We start from the raw sequence: 27,439 nt of genomic DNA, 5'->3' as shown, positions 1-27,439 counted from the left end.
TAAAAAAAAAGAGCAGGACTAACTCAACAGATATGAATCCCACTGCTTCCAAGTTTCTAATACAGAACCCGGGCTTCCACTTAGAGATGTTTCATCCCCACAAGAAAGGAAGGAAAGCAGTGAAGTTTCTGGACCTGATTTTAGTAAGTCCAGTATTCACCTGTTTCAACAGCTCTATTAGATCCTTCAGTTGGCTTGAGAAGAGGTACCAGAACAAGTCAAAGTCCTATTCAAATCTGCTCAACTTCTCCATCTCTGTCCATCTCAATATTCTTTTCTCCATACAACTTGTCCCATATCAACTTATTAACACTTGATTCCATTCAGACAGAAGTTTTACACGTGTTAAATACTGCCCAATGTATTTGTGATTCCTCAGAACTCTCTACCCTTTCCCCAAGTTATTCAAAAGACAGTGTACCTGGAAAATGTCTCTTCAGGGGGGTATTTTGTCTGTTTGACCTCAGTGCGATCCTCTGGTGTGGACACGTTATTCTCTCCACATCTCAGTCTGTTGATTGCTTGACATGAAATCAAATATGGTGAGAAGGAAAGCTCTTGTATCCGGGATAGAACGATGTCTTCTGTTGACTGTGAAATCAGAACTCTAAGGATAGCTAAAATTCCAGAAATCCACAGCTGGACAGTGCTCACTGATGCCTAACAAACACAGAAATACAGAAGATTGCAGACTTCTGAAGTTAAATGACACAACGTAGAAAGGCATTACAAAAATTAACATTTCCATTACCTTGTAAAAAAATCAGACCCTTTTGAGGATGGAGCAAACCAAAAATAAATTTTAAGTTCAGATCTTACAAAATGTTATTCCTGTGGCAACTGTCAAGCTCAAATATTCACTGATAAACAATCTCTCAGCTATAAAAGAAGTACTAATACTTCTATAAAAAATGTAATTCACCTATTTAATTGCATTCTATTTTATTGTAACAGTACTTTCCTTTACATTCCTGATCCTCAACATACAAAATGAAGGAAAGTAATTCATAAGCAGAACACTGCTATATCAAATGATCCCGGTTGGTAAATCACATTAGTTCTAGCCAATTTGTTCCCAAAATCTGCTGCTGATACTTTAACATCACTTAGCAAATTAATAAAGAGAAACACATTCTCTTTTGTTTTGCATCAAAGATACCAGATTCTCTCTTATTTGAAAACAGTAGCTCACCATTGTTTTAGGAGTAACAAACATGCTCCTTAAAAGCATGTCCACAGGGCGAAGAGATGAAGGGGCCAAAATTTCAAACAAAGTGTTCAACACTCCCAAAGCATCATGAGAGTCTATATGCATCTGTGAAAGAAAAACACAAAACTGATTTCTAACTGTCCACTAAAGGTAACTTCAACACAAAATTAACACTCCATGTTTTAAACATTTCTATAACAACCTGTGTGCAATAAAGCTGCTCTTTACAGAACAAGATTCAGAGCAACCAAAAGCTATGAAAGATAAGTTTAAGTTTCATTGCAGGCCTTCTTAGACATGAGTTTTGAGAACATGGACAAAAGCACCTGTCATATGAAATCCAATGTCCATATATTTCATTTGGAGAAACGGGCCTTATTCAGAGAATGAGACCAGAAGCCTGATTTGTCATAAAATTTAGAGACTTTTCTCCTCCCTGCACATCCTACCAGGTTTATTTATAGACTGCAATGCTGGTCACGACTAAACTTAAGCAGGTAACCAGGAGAAAAGAAACCTAATCATCAGAAAAGTGAACAGCTACAGTAATATTAATGCAACTGAGGTAGGATAGCTTACTTGAACAGTTTTTTAGATAAATTATAAAAAAATCAACTGCAAAAAGCAAAGGACTGGACTACAAATCTAGATGACCCTATCCTGCTCAAATAATTTGGAAGATTCTCAAGTGCAATCACACAAAACAACAGCAATTTCACTTTGTCAGCATTTTAGCTCTGCTCTAAAGCTGTTGTCTGATCCTGCCCAGTCTCCCCAACCATGAGATCTCCCCACAGGACTGGGGAACTGCCATCATGGAGCACGGAGTATCTGGGGCTAGAGCACCTCTGCTACAGCTGGGCTGTTCAGCCTGGAGAAGGCTCTCAACAGCACCTTCCAGTACCTAAAGGGGCTACAAGAGAACTGGAAAGGGACTTCTTGCACAGGCAGGTAGTGATAGGACAAGGGGGAATGGCTTTACACTGGAAGAGGATGGATTTATATTGGAAGAATTTCTTTACTGTGAGGGTGGCAGGGCACTGGAACAGCCCACAGAAGGTGTGGCTGTCCCATCCCTGCAAGTGTTCAAGGCCAGGCTGGATGGGGCCTGGAGTAATCTGGTCTGCAATTAGACCCACTGTAGCCACGGAAAAAGCAATTCTGACATTCTAGGAACATGGGACAATCTTCACACCATTTAGTAAGTGTTCTGATATAATCATGTATTTAAGAGACCTTAAGAGAATGACCTTCCTCTGGAGACAGTCTTGATCATACTGCACAAACTTCATGCATTTAAATATGAATTTCATCAATTCAAAGACTCAAGTTTACCTTGCATCAGTTTTTTTTTTTTCCAGATACGGCAACCACAATTTCAAGAAAATCTGTCGTCATATTCAAAAAAAGGAAATAATAAAATACTCAAGGCCACTACTGATACACATTACAGCCATTATTTCAGGTGTCTATATAATTAGAACAATCATAATAACCACCTGTTGTTTTGCAAGCATTGGGAGAATGATGTCAGCTATTTGCCGGGACAATCTCTTCCATTTGTCTTCATTTTCTTTATGACACTGTTGCAATACCAAGATGAACATTTCTAGCACCTGAGGAAAAGTGAAAAATAAGTAAACACCCACACTAACAGAAAACATTCAAGTAATATCATAGTAGGAAAGAACATTGATTTCAACTATCTACCAAAAAGACAAAAGGGAAAAAAAAAAACCCACATGAGAAACAGTGCAACATTTTCAAAGCCTCCTTTTCAGGTTAAAAGCCTATTCTTAGTTACGAGTTTTTCGGTGGTGGTTTTCAAAGAATATTCCAGTTACTCTTATAAATTAGGAAAAAAAAAAATGATATGATATTTATATGATATATTTATATGATATTTGCCATAAGACTACTCAAACAACTGGAAAAAGAACCATAAATCTAAATATCACACCACTTATTCAACAAAAAGGAGAGGAAGAAAGAGAAATTTTCCATATGTATATTCTGCCTTGACTCCAGCTCCAACAAAGATTAAATTTGGTCAAGGAAACAAAATAAGACATTTTTATGAGGCTCATTCACCTGAGATATGTCATGACTTATATGACTTACATAACTTTCATATAAAAGTTTTAAGAGACAACATAATGGTGCACACCAAGCAAGGAGCACTTCTAGTAGCTGGATGTCATAGAGGTTTGAGGGTTACAGAGCCCACACTTTGAAGGACAGGCAAACAAGAGACACAGCAAGAAAGAATGTTAATATATGGACTAGGAAGGGGGACAGAAGAATCTGTTTCAGGAAACAAGTTAGAGCACTTGTAAAGGAATTTCAGGTAGTTCAGATTAGGGAGAGGGAGATTCCCAGATTTCTTTCTTCCTCAAAAATTTTCTCATGAGAGAGGACACAGGAGCAATTTCAGGCTGAAAAACTGAACTCTGGAGCTCCATGGGTGCCAGCTCCAGTTGTAACAGAAGAAAGTTGAAGTTCCAAAAGTCTTGGAACCTCTCAAACGTCCAGGGAAACCACTGCAGACCATCCCAGCCACAGCCAGGGAACAAGAGAACAGCCCAGGGTTGGTTTATACACATTGCACCAGCAGAACAGGGCAGAATAAGAACTACAAATGGGATGGTGTGGGAAGAGCAGCGCATGGGTGGTCTTTAATAGGTTAAGTGTGTCAGAAGGGGATCTGCCAGCAATTGCAGTACCTTATGTAACACCAAGTTATTCACTATTTCACATCATGTGTCTACAGAGTGTCATTTCATATAGTTATATTAGTCATTTTATGATTATAAAACTACAAATTCAAAAGAAAATGTGGATACACAAAATTACCCCAATCTGAGCACGCAGTTCTAACAAATTATTTTGACAAGATGTACTGACTTTTTTCAGAAAATACAGTGCTTACATTAGCATACACTAGAACTGCATTTTCACATTATGAAAGAAAGGCACATTAGGCTTGTTAAGCACCTGAATAGGCAGTAAGATCCCATGTTGATCATAACACCTCTTAAAATTACTTTTATGTTTTTCTTTAAAACAAAGTGTATTGACAAAAGTCATCGTTACACTCCTACAAAGCAGAAACATGTTTTCCAAACCTGTAAAGTCTGGGTCAAAGTAGTAAGCCATAACAAACACCTGACTACCAGTGTCATTACCTTGTTCAAGTGTTATTCAAGATACTGTTATTGTACAGCAATACCTAAATCGTCTCCCTGCAGCATCTTTCCTAATTTTAAACTTGTCTCCTTTTCCATTTTACTCCCATTCTTTTAAGTTTCTCTTCCACCACCCTCCTGCTTATTCTGTCTGCAAGCTAAGATCACAATCCCATATGGAGCTTTTTAGTACTTTGTTTTCTAGGCTCGACTACAAAATTCTAAAGATATGTTATTTGACCTGAAATACTGATTTGTAGTGCAGAACCTTTCCCACAACCTTAAAAATCTTCACATAGTCTCTCTCTAAGGAAAGACACCACACAGAGTCCAGCTATTCCACTTTTGTCTATAAAACCATTAATACTGCCTGAAGCACTTTTAGCAGTCACAGCAATGTTACCCTTTCACAGAACACAAAGAGGGACCCTTCCTCCTCCTCCTCCTCCTCTCCTACCTGATGGTACTGGATGAGTCTCAGCAGCATTGACACCACAACCTCCTTCTGAGTTTCCAGCTCTTTTCCAGCATCAGCTTTATTTGCTCCTCTTAACACAAAGAGATCATGAACAATGGGTTGCAGAGCTGGTATTGCTGAAATGAGATGTATTTGGTTTTATATGAGACAAATCACTCCTGAACCGTGATTTCTTGAACTAACAGTTCAGTTACTAAAAGTAAACTGGGTTCTAGCTCATTCAACGTTTTGCCCATACGTAAAAACCCACAAACCCCATATTTATCGTGCATAATGATGGCTATTTTATTTTTTTATTTCTTGTAGAAACTTTAAATTATGGGCACATTTGCCTATTCTCACAGAGCTAAAAAAATATTTTTATAAAGTATTTATCAGCAGAATAACTGGAAAGTATGAGAGAAATGCTTCTACTTAAAGACTGAAAGTAGAAGGAAAGCGAAGTAGACAAAAAATTAAAAATCAAAGCCTTGCACATACTACTAAGTTATAAACTTATTACTGAATAAAGTTTCAAATAAAAGCTTTGTTGCAATTATGAACAATGCAAAATGTGGGGCAGCAATGTTAGTATGATATAATAAACTCCCCGAAGGAATTGAGAAACATTTCATGTCTTAGAAGTTACTGTCTTCTGGAACACTCAATATGATAACAGTTTTCAATAGCTTAGTAGTCAACACAAGATATATTGTCAAATTATTACTAGTAAGTATCAATGCCTTTCTTCTTTTTTTTTTTTTTTTTTGAGAATTACCATGTGTAACAGCTTTCCTCCCACTGGCCATGATACCATCACACAGCTGAATGATCTTGGGAATTCCAATTATTTGTTTGGAATGATATCGTTCATAAGACAGCAACACCAGGAAAAAGAAGATATTAGGAATAATTGCTTCAGACTCCCTGTAAAGAAAACAAAAAAATTAAGTGTCAAGTTTGAACTGCACAGCTTTGTTCAGTAAAACTCATCTTTTTACAGTCAAGTTTTTTTTTTTTGAAGAATATGTTGTTCTAGTTTCATACAATACTTTGCACAATGGTTTTTTTCCCCAGGGATTTCTTTCAAGCTTTGACCATTACAGTTACTAATATTATCACATACTGCTTAATGTACACTAGATTATTTCTGTAGAAAATCTGCAGAGCAAAAGAACAACTTCTCCCTTTGTTAAAACTCAAGTGTTAGAAGAACCAGAAATAACTGACAGTAGAAATGTGACTGCCTTGCTTATGATCTAGTAGGTCCTATGCAATGTGTACCAGGGGACCAGAGTACATATGGGTTCACTCTGAATCCACAATAGGAAGAAGTAATTCTCCCTCAAGCAATTGCATCTAGCAATGACATGCTGACTTCTGGAAGCAGAGCTTTGGTAGGGGGGCCCAAAGGAATGGGTTAACAATAGCAAAATGGAGAAACAAAACAACAGTGGCAGATTATTATTATTTTCCATGTTGCTTCTTGACTTCTTCAGTCACATGGAACCTAAAATATCTGAAAGCGTTACCATTGGAGCCAGAGAATAAATGAGCACATGGCCCAGAAGGGAACTCTCCCTTTCTCAAAAGGCAGAAATAACCAGCAAATCTAATCACTACTTGTGACACATCACTAATCTGTCTTTCAGAACAAGACAGTTGCAAACCCTCATTGTTCAAAGGATCTTTGCCAATTTCATACCTGAACTGTCCTACTTCAATGTATTCAAACTGCTTTAGCACAAATTCAATAAACACCTAAAGAGAGAATAAAGTGTGCATCAGAACAGAGACATTAATTCCCATTTGAAACCATTCTGACAGTTATAGACAGGCACCGAAAATCATTTGCAATAGGTTATGAAATGTTCCCTCTGCAGTTACAAAAGGAGAAACCTGTTGAAGCTTATTACAGCTTGTATGAACTTAGGCCATGTTTAACCTGCAGTTTGTATATTTTAACTTCAACTCATGGAATATAGTATTTGAGGCATTACAGTCAAGAAGTTAAAAATCTAAACTGAGATAAAATCCAAAGCACTTATGCATTTAAAAGAATTCTCTTTATGAACTTACAGAACACTTAAGTATTGCAAGTCATGTTCATTTATAAACCTGAAAGTAACTGTAGTAAATAAAACACTTCTAAGTAAACCACTTACATTTTGTTACAAATTCACTGCCTCTATGGAAAACTACACAGACTACTGTATTTGCCACTAACTCCCCTCGCTGCCATTAACATCAAACAACAGTTGTCAGTCATAATGCTCATCAGTCATAAGGAAAGCCACATTCTCAGTATGGAAGAAGGTATTTCCATTTGTAAATGAAGTTCTATTTAATAAAAGTGACTGTACTGTCCACACCATTTTATTCCTAAAGTCAATCTCACGAGCAGTTCTCAAATAGTTGTTGCAGAACTCAGAAAGTCATTTATATGCAAAAAGCCCCTAAAAGTCTGAAGCTAATTGTAGCTGGGGGGTGGGAAATTGAGTCTCACCCTCCTTTAAGTCTTTGTTTTCACTTACAGTACAATGAATGGGCTGCTGGAAATATTTGTGCTGCAGATGTTACTTGAGCCTGCTGGTGAGATTGCTGATTGACAATTTTTAAATGTGGTGAGGTACCAACCTGATCTGAATCCAGGAGACAGTAGTTAACTCGCAGCTGAACCAGTTGAGCAAGCAAGTCTAGAACTTGTCTCTGCAGCTGTACTGACGTTGTTGTTGTGTATTGTTTCAATGCTTTTATGACAAGGGGTTCAAATAAACGAATGTGATTGTGAATAGCATTCTGTAATAGAGAGATTTTAAAGTAATCTAACATCTGAACATGTCTCTGATTCAAAGCCAAATTAGTTTTAAAAGGAGGAGAAATGTTTTAAATCTAAGGTACAGCTCATTCAGGAGAACAGGGATACAAATACCTTATCAGCACGATGTTTTGCTGCACTGGAAATGCTAGTTTTCAGCTGTGTAGAAACTTTCTGCAGCACATCAAACCATCTGTTACAAAACAACAACAACAACAACAAATATACTGTCCTTAGATGCATTTTATTGTGCCAATGTCAACTTCTCTTAATCTACTTGACTGCTTCAAGAATCTTAGTAAAACCAAACAGCAGAGACAACCTACTATACACTTCAACAAGAAAAAGATTTCCTAGTCTTTGCTTAGTTATCCTTCTGCCTTTCCTTTAACATATTGACTATTTGCTGTATTTAGAAATTAATAATATACTTTGAATTCAAGCATTTAAAACTATTATGCTTTTAAAAAACTTCAATGATATCCACTTTAATGACTCTGCTTTGGAAAACGTTACTGGTAACTGCATTCAGGATGTCCTCACCAAGACAAGTTACTCTGCTTAAGTCTGTACTTTCAAGTTACGCAGCACCCCAAAGATACATCTATGAAAAACACTAAGAGCAGACTCCAGTTCAAGTTAACATTCTAATGTAAGGGAAGGAAGTTACCCTGAAGCATCATGCTCCTGCTCAGCCTGAACCATGTTCCTTAGGCTGGCATCAGCAAGGGCCTGTGTGAAGTGTGTGTACGGAGCCATGAAGCAATAGTGGTAGAGACCAGGCCTCAGATTGGAGGAACCCAAGCGCTGAGCTTTGCCTTGAGCTTTGTTGGGGTTTGAGGACAAGCCATCGTACTGAGAAGCCAGATTTGTCCCAAACAATGTTTTCAATAACTAGAGAAGAAAATAGGAAGGAAAAGAAAAGTTAACATTTCAGGAAAAATCCCCTAGACCTGCCTCTGACCATAATTAACCTTTGAGGACATAAACCTAAATATTTAACTTAACTTATTAATATTAATATTTAAAGAAATCCATCACTAAGGCAGTCAGTTCTTGGCTTTCTAGTTTTTTTTGATGCAGTTAACTGGCTAAAGGACACTTTGGGTAAGGTAGGAAACAAGCTTGTTTTCTGAACATTGGCTAAAATAATTCTGTGAATCGGAAGCAGTTCAAGAGGAAATTACATTATTCAGATGGGATCAAGTCACAGACCAAGTAGTAAAAATGAAAGACAATATGCTCTCTTTGTTCCCCCTGGACCAGTGTTTCTACATACCACTTCCTTTGAAAGCATGGCTGTTCTTAATATCCAACTGACAGCCAAAGGACATCAGGTTAACATTCACACAACACATAAAAAAATAACTCCTTACCTGCTGCACACACACTGTTGCCATTGTTGGCTCTCTGTTGAAACATGATTTTAGATATCCCAAAATTTCTTCTACACACTAGAAAATCAGAAAAACAAGTGTATTAAATTCTTCATTGTATAAAACATTAGTGAAAACTGGTCAGTAGCACAGGTTTTTGTACCAAGTAAAACTACACTAATTTAAGGGAAATCATGGAATTACATAAAGAAATAAAAATTCAACATTTTCCTCCTAATCTTAAAATACCACAATGTCTAACACCACAGTTAAGGAGAAAAATATCAAGACATAGGAGAGGGAGGAACGCAATAGGTCTTCTGACATTTTGTATATTTAAACATATGAGTACAAGGAATGACTGAAGACAAATCATTTGGCTGGGAAGAAAAATCCCCATGTGAAATTTACAAAGTAAAAAATTATTCCAGTTTTCAACAGCAGGAATTTATCCTGGAGAATCTGCTTTAGCACTTTATTCAACTTTGTGGATGCACAACACTTCTAGGACTATTGCCCCTTGGAAGAATACCAATTTTTTAAAATCAGTGCTATGGGGTCTCTCCCAGTAAGGACCACGGATATTGGACAAGTTAACTATAAAAGAAAAAAACAAACAAGTCCTATACCTTTCCAATGTCCTGAAGAGTAGCAAGTTCCAAGATCTGAGAGAGAACATCTAAGGCAGACCGTAAGAAACATCCAAACTTCTCATTCGTGTTCTGGAGATCTAAAGTAACCTGTTTCCAAAAAATAAAACCACATTTTACCTTAACAATTATTTAACAAGGAGATACAAATTACTGGAAGATGCGAACATTGACACAAAATCTTTTGTATAAAATTTCAGCATATTTCTATCAACACCACTGACACCTTAGACTGCCTTATGCATTGCTGGAAAGGCAGGACTCCATGGTGACTAAGGAAAAAAAAGGGATCTTCTTGCTTGAGGAAGGTCTAGGACACTGACAAGCAATGGAGTCGGACGATGCATTTCTGATAAACACAGTAGGTGTAATAAGAGCAGTCCTTGAAGTGTACAAAGCAGATGACCAGCTCTCTAGGGAATGCATCTTCTGTCACCTGAACTAATGAGGAAAAAATTTTCCCATCATGGAGTAAAGTGCAGACAGAACAGACATGGGGATTTATTTGGCATTGCCAAAGAGTCATTTGGCACCAGCAATAATGACAGCATGGAAACAACAGGGTGACAACGCCTATCACAGGTTCTTGTTTCGTTAGTTTTTGTTTTTATTGGTGGTAGTTGTGATCTTTCTTTAAATTCTTTTTCTGTGTATAAACTGTTTACACAGGTAAACACGTGAGCTGAGAGAGGCAGAGTCTGTTTCAAAGAAACAAAGTAATTATCCAACCCCATTGCAGTCCAGTCAAACAATATCATGCAGTACCTTATAATTAGCATGGGTTGCTTTCAAGACATCATACAACTTCAGGTATGATGGAAGATGGTAAAAGCTTCCTACTGAAGATGATTTACTTGTTGGAACAGGTCCTGTAGCATCAGTTTGCCTAGAAGCTTAAAAGGATATCATAGATTAGCACAATATGGCCTTTCTAGGTTGCTCATGACATACCCAATATAATTTACCACACCTGCATTATTAAACAGCATGGTTTTTTTAATCCACCTATATATTCCAAACTGCAGAAACACACTGTGCATAACTGGAAAATGAACAGCATTCCAACGATCCAGCTTGCTGTGGTGAGAGAAATTAACCCAGAGGGCTTAGTACTGAAGTGCATGTACAGTTTACAAAACAGAATTAACAAGTGTTTCCCTCATTCATTACTAACGAAAGAAAAGGTTTCAAGATTCAGAATCTCGTTTCCAAAAGCAGCCTAAGTCACTCCTGCCAAAAGCTGGAAAGCAACTTTCAAATTTCTTTTAACTAACATATGTGCAAAAATTACGTTAGTCAATAGCTGAGTAGATACAGAAAAAGTGAGGAAAGGAATTCAGCAGTGCTTTGGTTCTGAGAAGTACAGTTAATTTTCAGCTTAGTTAATAAAAACCAAAACAGTAAAGAAGTCCCCACCCACAGCTGCCTTTCCAGCAATGCAGTACCATGCCAGCCCCTTGAACTGAAACTCCAGAAACGTTACTCAGTTTTACTACTTCTCTCCCTCTGTTATAACCACAGTGTGCGGGGCAGGCAGATGGAAGGGTTAACAGGAGTGATGTGCCTACCTGGACTTGCTTCACCACTCTTTTTAGGGCTCATTGGCACAGATGCCTGCTCCACAGGCTCCCTCTCTTTCCCCTTTCTCCGAATTGGACTAAGAGAAGGTGGGTTTGTGAGAGAAGGTAATGCTGCCTAGAATCAAAAGAAGCTTTATTAGTTTTGAAAGCACAAGTAGTTTTTCTTCTTCTACACAAATACAAGTATATTCTTCTCTTGTTTAAATTCCCCTTCATTTGACTGTCAGTCAAATAGAAATGTTTCAGGTTCAGGACATCAATTTCCCATGTGAAAAAGAAATAGTTTAATATATTCCCTACTTTATTTTCAACTTCAGCATAAGCCAATGAGATGAAATTAGAGCTCAATGACTAGAGTTCCTTCTGATTCCCAATAAAGGAATGTCAAAATTATGTTCAAACATTTTTAAAACATGAAGAAATTACTGATCTTAACAATACTGTCTTACAGTTTCTAAATCAGTCTCTAAATGTATATGCCTCAAAAAAAAATCTCAAAACCTGGAAGTACCTCATATAAGCTGTTTCAGAAGTCAAAAAGATTTTACAGGATATTCAGAAGATAAAAGTTATTTTTAGCCCCAAAAGGAGCTCAGTGCATTACAACCAGCAAACCAACTTAAAAGTCAACACATTTCCCAGAGTATGCAATCTAATACTCCACATACTCTTAATACTCCTCACTGAATTAATGTTTCAAGTGAAGTCAGCAGGAATAAAAGACTCGAAATTTAGTGTAATATTTCAAGCATTGCAGAACTAAAGAAAAACCTGTTATGTGAAGTAAAATATGCCTTTTTTTCTTTTATGGTACTTGCTTTACTACACAGAGTGGAGTCACTATCAAGGAATTAGATACTTACCTGTATTAAGTCTAAAACTGAAGAGGTCTACAGCACAAGAGTATTTAAGTCACATAATTTTATTATTTTATTTTCTTAATTTTTAATATATACCTTTACTGCTGGACCAGGAGCAACATCATCCATCACATGTGCACAAATATTAATGACCTTCAGCAGATGAGAAAAGAGCTGTTCTACCAAAGTGACAAGAGCTCGATCTGCCAGAGCCGGCCAGGGCTCCTCCTGCTTTGCAGCACCTTGGTTTGCATCTTCTTCAGCACTCCAGGGATTCTTTAAGCACTTGGGAGCACTTGCTGCAATTTCAGGAAATAGAAGACAAAACTTCGAATTAAGCACCAGAAAATTTTGAAGGCAGATATGGTTAGCGTCTCCATATGAACGGAAATTCAATCATAATTTCAAATCCAGGAGCAGCTGAACAGTTTAAAACAAAACCAACAAAATTTGAGTTCTCTGTACCCAGCTTGTACAAAGCATGGCCTTTGGTAACTGGAGGAAATTTGCAACTTAGCTAAAAGGAGGCAGTTTCTTTTCAAACCTCCTGGGTGCAAGAAATTCCTTCTTTACTACTTCTGCCTTATCTTGCAAGCTGTTCATGGCATACAATCAGAACAGAGTGAGATATGGCCCTTCCAATCCTAATGGTAAAAATATTAGGATAATCCTATTTTTCTTGTCCTGCCTTACCTGCAAGCAAGTTTCCAGTCAAAATCAAAGCATCCTGATGTGCTGAGAGATCCAGTGGGAACCACCCTGATGAAAGGAGTGACAGGACCAGGCCAGCCATACCAATGGTGCAGCCCCTCTGAGCTTCATCTGATGAACTTGGCTGGGAAACACTGGAAATTTGATTTTGGAATGTCATGATTTTTTCCCCCCTTTTGACAAATTAAAAGTCTCAAAAAAACCAACAGTCAAGTATATGGCTAATCTAATGATGTTAAATCTGTGCTACAGAAATACACACTTAACACTCAAATACAACTTTAAAAAGCAACTTGCAGCAGAGACCTGACAATACTTTGGTTTCTTTAAGAGCCATTACCTTCTTTTTAACAGCAAATATCAAGGCTATAGTGACATCTACTGATAAACTGAAGAATTCTGGATTTATTTGCTAACCACTACAGTCCTGAATTATCTTCAGTTAGTCTTGTGCATATGCAAGGTAGGGGTGGGAGACATCAGCTGTAGTATTGCAATGTAACAAGACAGTGCTTTAAAGTGACAAGAAATTAATTAAACAATTGTATTCCATCAAATCCTCTATATTTTTTGTGTGAACACTATCCAACATGGTAATTTTCTGCGGCAGTCTTGACAATAATTCTAAGACCAGATTTTCCCACGGAAGTCAAGTTTAAAAAAGAGCAGGCAGAGATCACCAGAAGATGTTTGGAAGAATACTCTGTGAATTACACACATCATTTCAAAGCTACAAGACCTAAGTACTTCAGTTTCTTTCAGGAAAAGACCTTATGTAACCTCTAAATAAAGGGAATCTGGAAATCTTTCAAAATAATTTTTTAATTTGAAATAATTCAATCTTCTAATATAGTTACTCTGTTCTAACACAACTACAGGAGTTTCAGAAAATTAAATTCACACTAAGTATACTATTATTTTGATAAAGCTGCACAGGTAATTACAGTGCCCTCCTTTGGTTTTCGTAAAGTACTTTCACAGGCAACTGTTATTTACTTCACATACAGTCAGAAAACCATGACTTAATCCATGTTGCCTGTACAGAGTTGGAATGCAGTAGTTCCAGTAAATTCTTAATCATAAGAACAAACCCACATAAGATAGGAAGGAATTTTGGCAAAATTCTCATGTTACTATCCATGTTATTGTATTCTTATTACCCAGAACAATAAATGTTTGTATAATTCTACAAAAACAAAATTACAATCCAAATTAGTATACATACTGGCAAAGAATTTGTGAAGAAGGAATCGGAGGAAAGGGCAAAGGCTATGTCATTGGATCACTTATAAATATAAACCAGCATTTTTAAAGCTAGGTAGAAGATACATTGATTTTATTTTCCAGCTAGGTACTGCTCACATCCTGAATTCCTTCACTTGTTTCTGGAGCACATCTTTTAAACTACATGTGCAGAGCACACCACGCTTAGGGCCAGCAAGGGAAGCAAGAGCCTGCTGACAAGAAAAGCACCTGAGGGACGCTGGTTTTTTGGGGTTTGGGTTTTGGTTTTAAAATAAGACAGAATTTCCCAATCAAACAGAATAAGAGACACAATGACAGCAACAAAGAAAATCAATGCAAATTATGTTAAATCTATTTAAAAACTGAACAGCTCCACAGGTGCACATCTCCAGTAGCTACTTTTACTGCTTACATGGCACAGCATGTAAGCTTTTAGACTGCCACCTGTACATTTTCATCCTGAAGAATCTCTTCAGAATGTAATTTGAGACTATCATGTATTACCTATATTAACACTTCAGTATTACAGATACCCGATTTGCTGTTCCCACTCAGTGTGCCAAATGGGAACAATTTAAATGCATCTGACATTATTACAGAAGCCAAGACGAACCAGTTCCTTGACCCACCATTTCTCAACATAAACATGAAACCAAGATGAAAATTTGAATGTTCAAATTTTAAAGAGATACTACAAAATACAGTATCCCAGAGATAAAAATCCATTCAAAAGCAAGGAATATTTTCTCCTATATCATATTTCACAGATACCAACTATATCTATCTTTATATGAGCAGTTATAGCCAATCCCTGTGAGAGACACTGTGGTTCCAGGGATGACAAACATTGGCACTTAATACCTTGACAACCTGAAGTTATAATCTTCTGTATTGTGTATGAAGTTCTTAAAGAACTGCTAAGATAAGCTTATACCTAAACCAATGCATAAGTAATCCACTTCCATTTCGCAAACACAACTTTGAGAAGCTCGATTAACAAAAGAAGGCACATACCCACAGTGCCATCCCACACTCCAGGTGCAGACTGGAAATGTTGTGGAGAGAAGACACAAAGCTTCACAGCAGCCAAACTGAAAAGTAAACACCGAGAATTGAATTAGTTTCACCATGGGAAGAGTTAGAAACATGGTATTTAAAGAGTAAGAATTAAATCTATTACTACTGCCATTGTCACAGTACAAAAGCTGCAGATAAAAATATAGTTAGGACTCCATAAAAAATAAAGCAGGTGTGCAAAACAGGAAAAAGTCAGCCACCATAGCAAGAAAACTCAAAGAAACTCATAGGTACAAAAACTGACATACAAGCAAACTCACCGTAAGTGCTCTCGTGGTGGATATTGTCAGTGCATGGGAAATTGCTGCAATAACCCTTGAAAGGTTGTTTTCCATAGTGACATCTGTTGGACTTTGCAGCATATTGTAACCTCTGTATGTTCTGAAAGAAAAACATTTATACCCACTAAAAACCACCATCCCAATCAAAAATTAATTTTATTACTTAAATATTTAACCTTAAATTACTATAATGTAATTTCACAGACTGCTTATAACATATGAAACAAGATAATAGTCTAAATACCATCTTATATTGTAATATTTTTGGGGTTGTATTAAATGCTATTTAATTTATAAATAAAACCTCTGTTAGCAAACAGAAATAGTAGATCAACTGTCAATATCTAACTAGGTACTTGAGAAATTAGCATCAGTTTAACACTAGTCTTTGCTGTTGCTCAAATCCATTCAATCATTGGATTATTGCTGTGGAAAAAGTCTGTTTTCTATCCAGAATAACACGTATCTACAAAGTTCTATTGCTTCCATACTATAGTATATATCTTAAGTGACATGATCAAGATCATATACCAAAAGGTATATAATTAAAAACTTGTATGACAAACTGATAGAAGCCAACAACACCTATAAATATATACAATCCATACTGTCTATAAGACTGAAAAAACAGCTGGCAGCAAAAATACAAGATCAGGCTATCAAAACTAGAATTTATTTTTACATTATAAAGGGAGTACAGCCTTCTGCAACTACAACCATTAAATACGATGTGGAGAGTTATAAATCTGGATCAACATACCTGAAGAACAGTAACGTACATACAATTAGCTTGAAAAGCTGCACCTCATTTTATAATTTAATGGACAAGTAGGGTGACTTCAGGACAGACAGAAGAAGCTAACTCAAAACAAGGACTCTCAGTGTGTGAGCACATCACCAGTAACTCACATCATATTCTTTAAACGAGCCAGTTTCTGTGAACTTAAACCTACTAAAGGTGCTCCTACAGACTAGGAAAGGAAACCATAAGCACCTGGATCTGAAGGATTTAACTACAACCCTAGACATTGCAAAGTGAAATTTGGGTCTCCATTCCTTTTGAAGCAAGGCCAGACAGATAACACACCTGGTGATAGTGCTCACTGCAAAGTGAGATGGGGGCTGCGTTTCATGCATGAGGAGTTTCAGGTACACACTGCTTTGGTCTCTTGCTACTGCCACAACTGGGTCAGCCTGTCCTTGATCACAGTTATAAAACAGCTTTGGAACAAGCCTGAAAGAAAATTAAGAAAAAAAAAAAAATATTATTCACATATTATTTAACACTCAGTTTAAAGTACATTTAATACACAGTTCAGCAAGCTAGATATGCTAATTACACATATCAAATTGTAAATAAAAGCTGTTACCAAAATTCGTTGAGTTGAATTCATCTTTATATAACTGCTTTTCATTACAATCAAGGAGCTCAAGTCAGGACAAAGCAACTGCTCCAGACATAGAGCAATTAAAAAAAAAAAAAGGCTTTTCTGGAAATACCTGCCCATACATACTACAACAAACACTTAAAACATAGATTACTTCTCTCTTGCTGTTCCCTGTTCTCCCCAGATATTTTCCCCATGAGTATCTGTGTCAACTGAGAACTAATTTTTACCTGAAAATAATAATTTTTTATCTTCGGATTTCTGTGCAGCAAAACCTAAACACAAGATCAAATACAGACTTCTTGAACAATAATATTTTCAACTTATGTAAAAGTGAAAAGCTATTGTAGACGTTTTTGTAATCTCAGTGAGAGTACTTCCAATGAATATCCATACTGGATGTTTTGAGGGGTTTCTGCAAGCTTGTAGTAGCTTTCTTGGGCAGGTTAAGTCTTTTCCAGTCTTAACACACCTCCTGTTACTAAGCGTGAAGGTAGAAAAAAACTTCAGCTTGTTACCACTCAGCTAATAAAATAACTCCATTTCCGAACCAAGTTCCTTAATAAAAGCAACAAGCGCTATGATGCAACAGTTCATGATTCCTCTGCTGAGCTGCTTTAGCAATATAAACACTTTTAAATGTCAGAACTTTAAGTTTTGTCGTCCTTTATTTGTTATTAGGAATGGACAGCAATTAATAGTACAAAAAAACTAGGAAAGAAACTTCTCTGATAATAAAATATACCAGGAATTCAGTATTACATGCTCCCAACTTCTTTAAATGTAAATTTTAAGTCTTTCAATTCCCATAAATAAACTACCAACTAATCCCTACCCTTTGGTGCATTTATCTGTACAGCAAATACTACTATAATTGTAGTAGGTTACAGCAAACATCTGCTTTGCAAACAAAATTAGCTGCTGCACTATGACCAGTGAGCACAGAAGCTTTAAGATACACTGTGTATGACCATGTGAAGACTACAACGGTTGGGACTCGGGACAAATCTATAGAACTGCAACATTTTAAATCGATCAGCCACTGCCAGGATACAGAACAAACCACTTCAGCATGAAGAAAAATATTCTGAAGAAGTTGAAACTGAAAGTGACCCTCAGAATGTAATTGAAAGTAATTGGATTGCTAATAGAAAGCAAAGTACAATTGCCTGATGAGTCAGAATGATGTTCCAGGTACCATAAAGACACATTTCCTTCCCATCTCTCTTTTGAACAAAAACACATATGCATATATATATATATATGTATATATGTATATTAAAAAACCCCAAGTGATTATTCTAGTTATAGGTACACATCAATATGCAAATATCTTTCTAAACTACTTTTTCTTTTCCTATAAATAAAAATGTCACAAATACCTCATCAGTGAAGCTGCAGCCACGTGTCTCACTCTTGGATCTTCATCTCCAAGCAGACTTATTACAACATTTTCAAGTACTCTCTCCTGAAGCTTTAATAGCTAGAAAATAAATTAGCACAATAAATAAAGTTCACTGATCATTTTCATCATCTGACCATATTGTTAAAAGAGAGTCAACAAGCCTGCAAGACCATCCTAACATTGCCAGCTACATTCTCTAACTACACAAAAGTCGTTTTTTTTAAGTTATAAAAAAACTAGCTAAAAACACACAAACACAGCAGAGAAAACTAAGATATCTGAACCTCCATTGTAAGTATATTCCCAATTGCAGTAAGTTTTAAAATGTGAGTCTATTTACACAACAAATACAATAGCCATCAGCACTGACAGAATTTAAAAACAAAGTGATGGCACTGCACTGGTACCTTAATCGAGAAACACACTATACTGATTAAATAATTAACTTACACCAGTATAATGATGAATGCCTTTGTGCAAGCTCTCAGTTTTTCCTTCCAAGAAGTTGACTAGCCTATGACAAAACAGAATTTAGAGTACATTAGTTAACATTGTGTTATTTCTCCCATCACTGCTTTTGGGTTTCTTTCTGTATATTTTTTAAAAACATCACTATAGGGAAAATATAAGTAGTAAACACTTTTTGTAACCCTTAGAAAAGGTAAATTATTTGCTAACCTACTATCTGGCTAGTGTAACTGAAGAAAAATAGTCCTTCCATTAAAAAAAAAAAATTAAGGACCGTAATTATAACTGTATTTTTTCTCATGCACAGAATCATTAGACTATTTTGAAAAGACAGTAATACATTCCAAACATCACTGTTCACAAAGAGTCCACTTTTGTATGACTAAGGAAAACTTGAAGAATTTTCATTTGAACATCTTTTGTCTTTCAGCTTGGAAGTACCAATAGAGAATGAGAGAACACAAGAAAAACAAGTCACACTTATTTCAGTACTGACAGAAACTTTGTGACTAGAGAGCTGACAACACAGGACAAGTCAGGGACTTTCTCTTTAAAACACACAAAACTGAACAGATAAACTAAGTTAGATTGCAAATTATGTAGTCCCTCTCTGATCGCACATTTACAGAAGACTTGATACAACAGACCAATGAACTAAAAACTTCAAAACACTATTGGATTGGGCTTGATAGTGCAGCCAGGGGTAACTTGACAAAGGAATTCATACAGGATTGACTGATCTGAACTAGTTTTATGAAACTCATTAATGCTTCAGAAGAAATTGCACCATTACAGTTACAGCTTCCTATACTTCTCTGCACTACACCTGCTACACCAATGGAAAAACACCAACACTCACCGAAAATCTACCTCTGCAAGCGTTTCCAGAAGTTCTGTCCTCACCAGCCAGTATGAGCTGTTCTTCAGAGCAAGGAGGTCAACAATCAATTGCAAACCTAGCTCACTGTAACTGCTACTGCACAAGCTCATGATGCAATGCTGAGAAGAAAAAACAACTTTCAGTTATATTACAGAAGAGATTCTTCGAAAAGTAGAATGAAAGTCATCAAAAAACCACCTGTTTTCTTTAAAATACTAAAAAAGTTATTGCATTAAGAGCTAGGATAAGCACCAGAGCTAGGTACCCTGCAAGGCCAGAATGCCATCTCCATGTAGACTGCTAAAACCTGAAATTAAACTCTGGAGAGGAATGCAGGCCTCACAGATCAGAGGGGAGTTCTCCAAAAGAGGGCTCACAAGACTTAAAACACCACAAGCACTATATCCTCACCTGTTCAAAACCAGTCTTCTAATTTCCCCAGGGTACTTTTAGACACCTGGTTCTGATTTCCAAAGTTTCTGAAAAAGTCATACCTACATATTTGAACGTTCAACTATAGGCACAATGTGTGACCTTTGGAAAAAGTTACAGAAACTCCACACCTCCATGTCTTATTTAACTACACAAAATGTACTTTCTTGTTTGAGTATTAACAACCCAAAAGGCTTAGAACATTTCTGCCTAAATGTATATAACCATTATATATGTATATGTATGTATATATGTGTGTGTGTGTGTGTATATGTATATAACATTATATTATAACGTTATATACATTGAGAAAAAGCAAGAACCAAAGTTAGCTAGTTTTAAGTTGCCTGAACTGAACAATTCTGGTGAAGTCTTCTAAAAAGTCATTACCACAAGTGTAATCACACATGAAATCATTACACACAAACAAGAAGACTGCTGAACAGAAGGTTAAAAAGACAGCCTCATTTACCTACTTGGATTTCCTTCCCTCAGCTGTATCACCAGCCCCTCCTCTTTGCATGTAAAACTGTAATTTCCATACACAAACCATCCACATTTTAGTAAAACTTATGCTTTGCCTCACTGGTCTTCAAGCTGCAATAGTCACCCACCCTGTGCCTCTCACTGATAAAAGAATTTCTCTCAGCCTCCAATTTGTCTGTGTTCTACTTTATTGGGAAAACCCTCAAAGAAAGCTCACTCCTTCACCCCTCTGCTTTTTCACCAAACATCTTCCACAGATTTTATTACAGAAATAAAATTCATGTACTCTAAGTTCCACTCACTAATTCAGCTGTCGTCTTTAACAGCTGCCTGAGGGATCTTTCACCCACTTTGAACTGAACTTGCTTTCCCGACAATTTCCCACTTTTAAAAGTTATTTCAGAAAATAATCACTCTTTTACTTACAATTTCTCACATTTAATTTTTATTCTCCAAGTACAGGCTACAATCAGGTGTTGTATGTTCACACTCCTCTGTTTAGCCTAGATATCCTTTTCTATCCAATGCACTCATCCTACTGTTGGTTAATGTAACATTAAAGCTCCTACCAGTACATTTCTCATGAGAAACATCACAATTAGATTATAATGCTACACGATCCAACCACGTAATTATTTTCTGCACCAATAAAGTTCTTCAGGAAGAAATCATTTCATGCTCCATGTTTAGGTATCTGTGCATAGCAGCCTCCCAGTAATAAATCACAACCCTGTGATCTGTGGTGGTTCAAATAAATTCCTCCTTCTTACCCTCACAGCTGTACAAGCCAGTTTGCATGTAACAGAGGACTCATCTTTTAATGTTTTCTGTAACAGAGGTATGCAGTCTATCAAGGAAAAGTGATTTCCTAAAAAAATTTAAAAAAAAAGAATTTTGAGCAACAAAACTTTGCAATGTTACATTAAAAGACAAAAAGACACCTGTAAAATAAATTGTTACCTGTTGAGCTTCTGACATTTATTAGCCATTTTTCCACATCGAAGCGGGATTTAATTAGAATGGAGTTGACAATTGTTCCACAGAGAATGGCAGTAGCTCCTCTAATCTGGGGATCTCCGTGGTCAATATAGTTCAGAATGTCCGATACATACTGCTCCTCTAAGAAAGTAAGTTACAACTACTTTATTTTAAAAATACTAGTATTAGACTTTATTGATTCATAAAAATGTTACAGTGGAGGTCTCAATTATTGGACAAACAACATCAGCACATCCAAAATTATGCCCATCATAGTTCTCCTCTTCTGAGATCCCTTTCTGTGCATGCAATCTACAGATCAATCACACCATTCAGAATAATGATCACACATATAAATCACATATATAATATATGTATAATCACTAGTGATTTATTTCAACTGTACACAAAATTCTCCAGGGAAACAGAAGAAACATTTTGGTCAATGTATCAAACCAGCTGCACACTCCAGGTCCCTGTGATTCATTTGTAAAAATGAACTTAATGACCTAGAAACCATCTGTAAGATGGACTGAATTAAATCAGGAGAAAATATTTGTAAAATAAACAATCCCCTTCTACACACTCATTGTTTTAAAACAGCTTCAACTTGTCAGAAGCTCTACAAGCTCATCCACTGAAACTTAAATCTTACTACAAAAACATACCACACACAGAGCACATTTGTTCTAATTTGTGCAATATTTGTTCACAAATCCTAAACTGGATTTGGAGTTCTCAGTGTAGATGCTGCCTCAGTTATGTGAAAACCCAAACACATTATTAAAATGGAATATGTGAACTAGAACATACCATACTCTTCTCCCATTGCCTCCAGAGGTGTTTTATACAGTTTGCTGAAGAAAGACTCAGGGTGAAGTGCAACGGCTGCTCCAACACAACTTACTGCCAAGGCTTTTACACTGACTCTCACATCTCTATCAGGAACTAAAGCTGTGGGGAAGAAACAAAAATTATTAAAAGGAAGGTATTTAAAAGCTTCCTGAATTGTTTTAATTAACAACACTATATAAAATAGCTTAGCTTGGACAAAAATATGAAGGCAGAGCAAGCAGTTCCAGTTTATCAGAGGCAGCAGTGATATATAACTGCTTTTTTGCTTTCCTCACATGAACTATATTTGAAATATACTTGAAATACTCAAATACAGTCATAACATACTTCCAGCTCACCTCCTTCCAAAACCAATACATTATATGAGCAAGCAAGAGTTTAGAAAAGAGAAAAAGAACAAACATCTTAAATCACTCATATACCATTACAGGAATGTGAAGTCTCCATTCCTGTATGTAATTTAAAAAAATGTAGATGTGGTGCTTAGCAACTGCCACAGAAGAACACCCGATATTTCCAATAAAGTGTGATCAAAACCAAGACATAGCAAAGTGATCACATTTCCAACTTTGTACACTGAGAGTCACAGAGAAGCAGTGAAGCTCCAGGACAAACGTACCTCCTTTGTCCCCAGTGAGCAGGAAGGAAGCCGACAGCAGCCTGACACAGTGCACCAACGGAGCACAGTCTCTGTCAGTGTAGTGCCCAATGTCCCCCTTCACCCTGGAGGGCTATCGAAGGCAAATCTCAATGTTTATACACAGAAAAATGAATCTTCAATTGTAATAAAATATTAGCACATGATTTAGAAATACTGCACATCAGTTTAATACAAAATGAGTATCTAATATTCATATGTAAAATATGAATTCTAAAAAAAGAGCCTCAAAATGTAATGCTTTGATGAAGCTTATATCCAGTATCAGAACTGGTTCAATTTTATTATAGAAACATTTCATTGTAGATTTTTCTAAACTACCTAGACTCGCTACTTGCGTCTGAAGAGCACGCTAAATCATTTGCTGCCATCAAATTTTGGAAACCTTCTATGAAAAGCATATTATTTCTAAGTTGTTTCCAAAGAAGACTGACAGTTTTCTGTAGTTTCACATTTAGAATTCCCCAACAATCAGAGCTGATCTAATTCTGCCAGCCACAAATGAAACTTTTGCCCCACCTCAGAACAAGGTCCAAAAAAATGTAAGAGGAAATCAGTAATTTGTAGTCAGAATGGCACAAGGCTCAAAAACTAATCTCTGAGGAGATCATGAAGTTACCTACACAGGTAGCAACCAGCACAAAGATATTTCAAGTAAAAAAGTATCAGCGTAGCCTACTAATGCACAGACAAAAAGGGTTTTTGTTCTCAGCAGGGTATTCTGGTATGGTATTGCTTGTGATTACATTTAAGATATCAACACTTATGCATTCACCTTATGTTAAATGAAATTCAGGCTGTAACTCAGATCTCTTTGCAGCCTGAGTTACTCTGGCCTATAACGAGGTATGTCACATATACAGGCTTCCCACATTCACCATTAACGGTAATTTCAATTTTTTTTTTTCAAACTCCATTGTTTTGAACTTTAAAACTGACCACTGAGACTACTTCTCACCTTGTTCTCATGATCACCAGCATCTGCTGCTTCTTCTTTTGATGTAAATCGATCCACACTGCTATCAGAGGGCTGCCTGCTATGGCTCATGGTTTTCAGCAGTTGAGACTGCTGAAGAGCTTTAGAAAAAGGTAATTCATGAAATACCACTTCAGAGGCCAACTAAAAGCACTTTAATTAAACTTAATTATACAAACATCAAAACTAAATTAGCAGTGATCAAAACAAGTGATTGATCACAAGTGTTGAAATATATTCCTTATTTTACATATCCATTTAGTTTTGTTTTTTTTTTTCCAGATCTGTTACATGAATCTTCATTCCCCTGGAAGTGCAGATGCACCTGAACACCTGTCTTAATGGTGTCACCAGTCTGGCCCACCCCTGTATTTATCAACATACCAAGAGAAGAATTTCTGAAGGACTCTGATGAATCATCTTGGAGAATATTTGCAGCTTCATCTTCCTCATCCTGTAGCTGCCCAATTTGCATTCCAGAATACTGTCCTTCAGCACCCTCCAAAACCTGCACAGTACAAGGGCAGGACTTAAAATAACTTATCCTTACGAGAGTATTAAATTTGAAACATGCAGTGTTAGTAATCTAGAAATGGTCTCACAGCAAATATGAGCCTGATAAATATTAGTGTCCAGCTAATGGGTCCCTCCTGCAGCTCTGGGGCTATTGGAGGCCACAGTTCCATCTCAGCGTCTCCCAGCTGAGCCATGAACTTGGCTACCAACAGAAACCAAGTAGAACACTCAGTCCATTGCTCCCCTGCAGCTCCCCTTGCTCCCTCATCACAAATCTCTCTCTCTCAGCACTTACAAATCACAACCAACACCTTTACTGCCACAAACTGAACTTGACCCTTGCAGTTAAACTCCCCCATAACCTCACTTGTCCTGGATATGTGAAGTCAAACTGAGGATCACAGAATGTCTGGGTTGGAAGAGACCTTCAAGATCATCGAGTCCAACCCACGCCCTAACACCTCAAGCAGATCATGGCATCGAGTGCCAGATCCAGTCTTTTTTTAAACATGAGGAAAACACCAGGTATGATAAGAAAGGACAAATAAGTTTAAAGTATTTTAATTTCTTCATTCAAAACCAGAGACCACTAAAATGGATTCATCTGGAAGAGAGTTTGACCCTTGGAGCCAAGGCAATACATAGGCAGTAGGTATATGGAAATATAATCATAAAAATTAATCATAACAATCAATGACAGTAAGGTAAAAAAAACAATTTCAGAGAACAGGACACCTTCTGTTATTCCTGTCTTTATAAGCACCTGGAAATTGTTCATTAAAAAGCTTGTGTGTCAGTAACTTGGACAACCACTTAGTCTGTCAATTACAAAAGGGTAATTTTACATGCAATTATTGCTTGTAAACAGTATGCCAACTGACATATGGAACAGTCTGACAAGAATTTGCATAAACACATTGTGCCAATAAACACACCTTGTCAATTAATGCCTGCTCACTTTGGCCTCTGCACTGACTGCATTTAATTCAGAGAGCAATTACCATCACTCCTTTGGTTCTTGAATCCTCACACTTGCAGAAGTATTTGCTTAGCATGATTACAAATTTACTAATTTTTGTAGTGCTAAGAGACTTACTTTCCCAAATTACTATCAGAAAACTAGAGTCAGAAGTTCGATAATGTTTGAAAAAGTCTTAGGAAGTTCTAAGTTTTCTCCCTTTTGAATTTTCTGCTCTGGCTCCCAGTAATTGTATTTTTGCTGTTTTTATTAGAACCTCACAATATACTTGCCCAAGAAAGACAAATGTCTTAAAATAAATATACGGTATGCACATTTAAGGTGTTTATTAGATATGTAACTGCTACATTTGTAAATCATGCAGTATTTGCCCATTCTAGGAGAAACCCTCAAGATGGAATAAAAAAAGAAAAAAAAAAAGATGAGTTGTGCTGCCAAGTGTAAAAGCACAAGCAGAAGGCAACATGAAGCATTGTGTCCCAAAAATATTCCTTTATCATTCCAAATAAACTGTTCACCCTTTAACACTTCCATTAATCCTCCTGCACCAAAACAATTATTAATATAACTATACAAAATTAAGGATATACTACTAAGAGGATATATTTATGTCAAGACTTTGTTATTGCCATTCTTCCAGTGAGCAAAATCTGCAATGCCTTCACACGACCTACCCAGAGAACACACTGATTACAGCTTTGTAGTTTTTCCTTATTGCTGAAGTGAAAGTGTTAAAAGGAGGTCAAGCTCTCCAAGAGAGGTGTGAGGTGCTGACCTTTCCACTGTTACTAGCTGAGGATTGAAAAGTAGAAGACGAGTAAGGAGACGAATCCAAGTCTGGGCCCTCCATGGAAGAGCTCTGAGATATGTCGGGCCCCTCAGTAGAAGGAGATCCCCCCTCTGCCCGCTGCACACTTACAATTTCAGAACTGTCCGAAGGGGTTACGGCAGAGTCTGGACCTTCTGTAGTGGTCTGAGAGCTATCACTAATTGGTGAGGAAGCCTGAGTGCCATCATTCAAATCCATGGTGGCATCTGACTGCACAGCACTGATCTGGCTGGAGCTCCGACTGAGCACTTCATCCTCTTCCCCCTCCGTGGCTGTACTTGGCAGATCACAGCTGGCCAGGTCCACGGAGTCTGACTGCAGCGTATGCTGGGAGCGGGGCTGCTCCGTGATGATGTCGTGCCCCGTGGCATCAGCACCTGAGCTCCCCACAGACCCGGCTGTTGACACACCTGATGAAGAAGCCAGTTCACTGGTTATCTCCCCCTTCACAGAAGCTGCAAAACACAGCATTCGTGAGTCAATCCAGTGTTTGAATTTGTGTTTCACTCTCAATATGAACACACAGGCTAAACTACATATTCAACTAGGCTAAGGAAAGTGTGAAATGAAACAGTTAAACTATAGGTAGGAAAATAGGCATCTTATAAAGACACTACCTCATCTCTAACAGTAACTCCCATTATAAAAATAATGCAGTCAACTTCATTAAGTTTTACACTCGGCAGTATTTATGGGTTCAGTTTTGTTTACCGTGTCTTCTGAATGCCCATACATTCCTCACCACACACACATCACTTACACATTTTGCACAGAGCCATAACAGAATGTATTTGCTGACTGCACTGCTAAAGAGAAAGGCGGGTACCTGCAAATGATGCAGTGCTGACATCAGATCGGGTTTCAGAATCATCATCCAAGCCTTCTTCTTCACCAAGGAGTACTTTACCTGAGAAGTGATATAAGAAAAACCTTCAGTTTTCAAAAAATTATAGTCAGCTTGAAATGTTGAACAGCTGAAGTCAGATGTGAAATCTATTTTTTAAAAAGTTTATCCAAATAATTTTTCATACTATGACAGGTAACACATGAAAGGAAGAAGAGAATGAATACAGTGCACATCCAGTCCCTCACTAATTCATCAGGAAAGAAACAGGCAGAAGTGACAAGGAAACAGTTAA

The 27,439-nt window shown here is 37.0% G+C and overlaps 1 protein-coding gene across 3 annotated transcripts in view; it reads right to left on the bottom strand.

Annotated features, from left to right (window-relative positions):
* Nucleotides 1-27,439, bottom strand: part of HTT (huntingtin) — a 79,222-nt gene that overhangs the window by 33,256 nt on the left and 18,527 nt on the right. For all 3 annotated transcript variants that reach the window (XM_040063654.2, XM_040063655.2, XM_040063656.2), the window contains 29 exons: nt 27,127-27,207; nt 26,391-26,755; nt 24,361-24,484; nt 23,959-24,077; nt 22,962-23,073; nt 22,301-22,441; nt 21,470-21,628; nt 21,280-21,377; nt 19,571-19,710; nt 18,694-18,757; nt 18,221-18,321; nt 16,538-16,684; nt 15,430-15,550; nt 15,107-15,183; nt 12,830-12,981; nt 12,233-12,435; nt 11,265-11,391; nt 10,462-10,589; nt 9,676-9,786; nt 9,047-9,124; nt 8,341-8,564; nt 7,785-7,863; nt 7,490-7,651; nt 6,558-6,613; nt 5,631-5,779; nt 4,853-4,989; nt 2,710-2,826; nt 1,193-1,315; nt 422-660 (listed from right to left, as the gene is read on the bottom strand). In XM_040063654.2, the coding sequence (XP_039919588.1) occupies nt 422-660; nt 1,193-1,315; nt 2,710-2,826; nt 4,853-4,989; nt 5,631-5,779; nt 6,558-6,613; nt 7,490-7,651; nt 7,785-7,863; nt 8,341-8,564; nt 9,047-9,124; nt 9,676-9,786; nt 10,462-10,589; nt 11,265-11,391; nt 12,233-12,435; nt 12,830-12,981; nt 15,107-15,183; nt 15,430-15,550; nt 16,538-16,684; nt 18,221-18,321; nt 18,694-18,757; nt 19,571-19,710; nt 21,280-21,377; nt 21,470-21,628; nt 22,301-22,441; nt 22,962-23,073; nt 23,959-24,077; nt 24,361-24,484; nt 26,391-26,755; nt 27,127-27,207 (3,934 nt within the window). The remainder of the gene's footprint in view (nt 1-421; nt 661-1,192; nt 1,316-2,709; nt 2,827-4,852; nt 4,990-5,630; nt 5,780-6,557; nt 6,614-7,489; nt 7,652-7,784; nt 7,864-8,340; nt 8,565-9,046; nt 9,125-9,675; nt 9,787-10,461; nt 10,590-11,264; nt 11,392-12,232; nt 12,436-12,829; nt 12,982-15,106; nt 15,184-15,429; nt 15,551-16,537; nt 16,685-18,220; nt 18,322-18,693; nt 18,758-19,570; nt 19,711-21,279; nt 21,378-21,469; nt 21,629-22,300; nt 22,442-22,961; nt 23,074-23,958; nt 24,078-24,360; nt 24,485-26,390; nt 26,756-27,126; nt 27,208-27,439) is intronic.

The sequence above is a fragment of the Hirundo rustica genome, chromosome 5 (assembly GCF_015227805.2).
Source record: "Hirundo rustica isolate bHirRus1 chromosome 5, bHirRus1.pri.v3, whole genome shotgun sequence".
NCBI lineage: Eukaryota > Metazoa > Chordata > Aves > Passeriformes > Hirundinidae > Hirundo > Hirundo rustica.
Note: the sequence above shows the minus strand (reverse complement) of the source record. Positions and strands in the feature narration are given on the sequence as shown.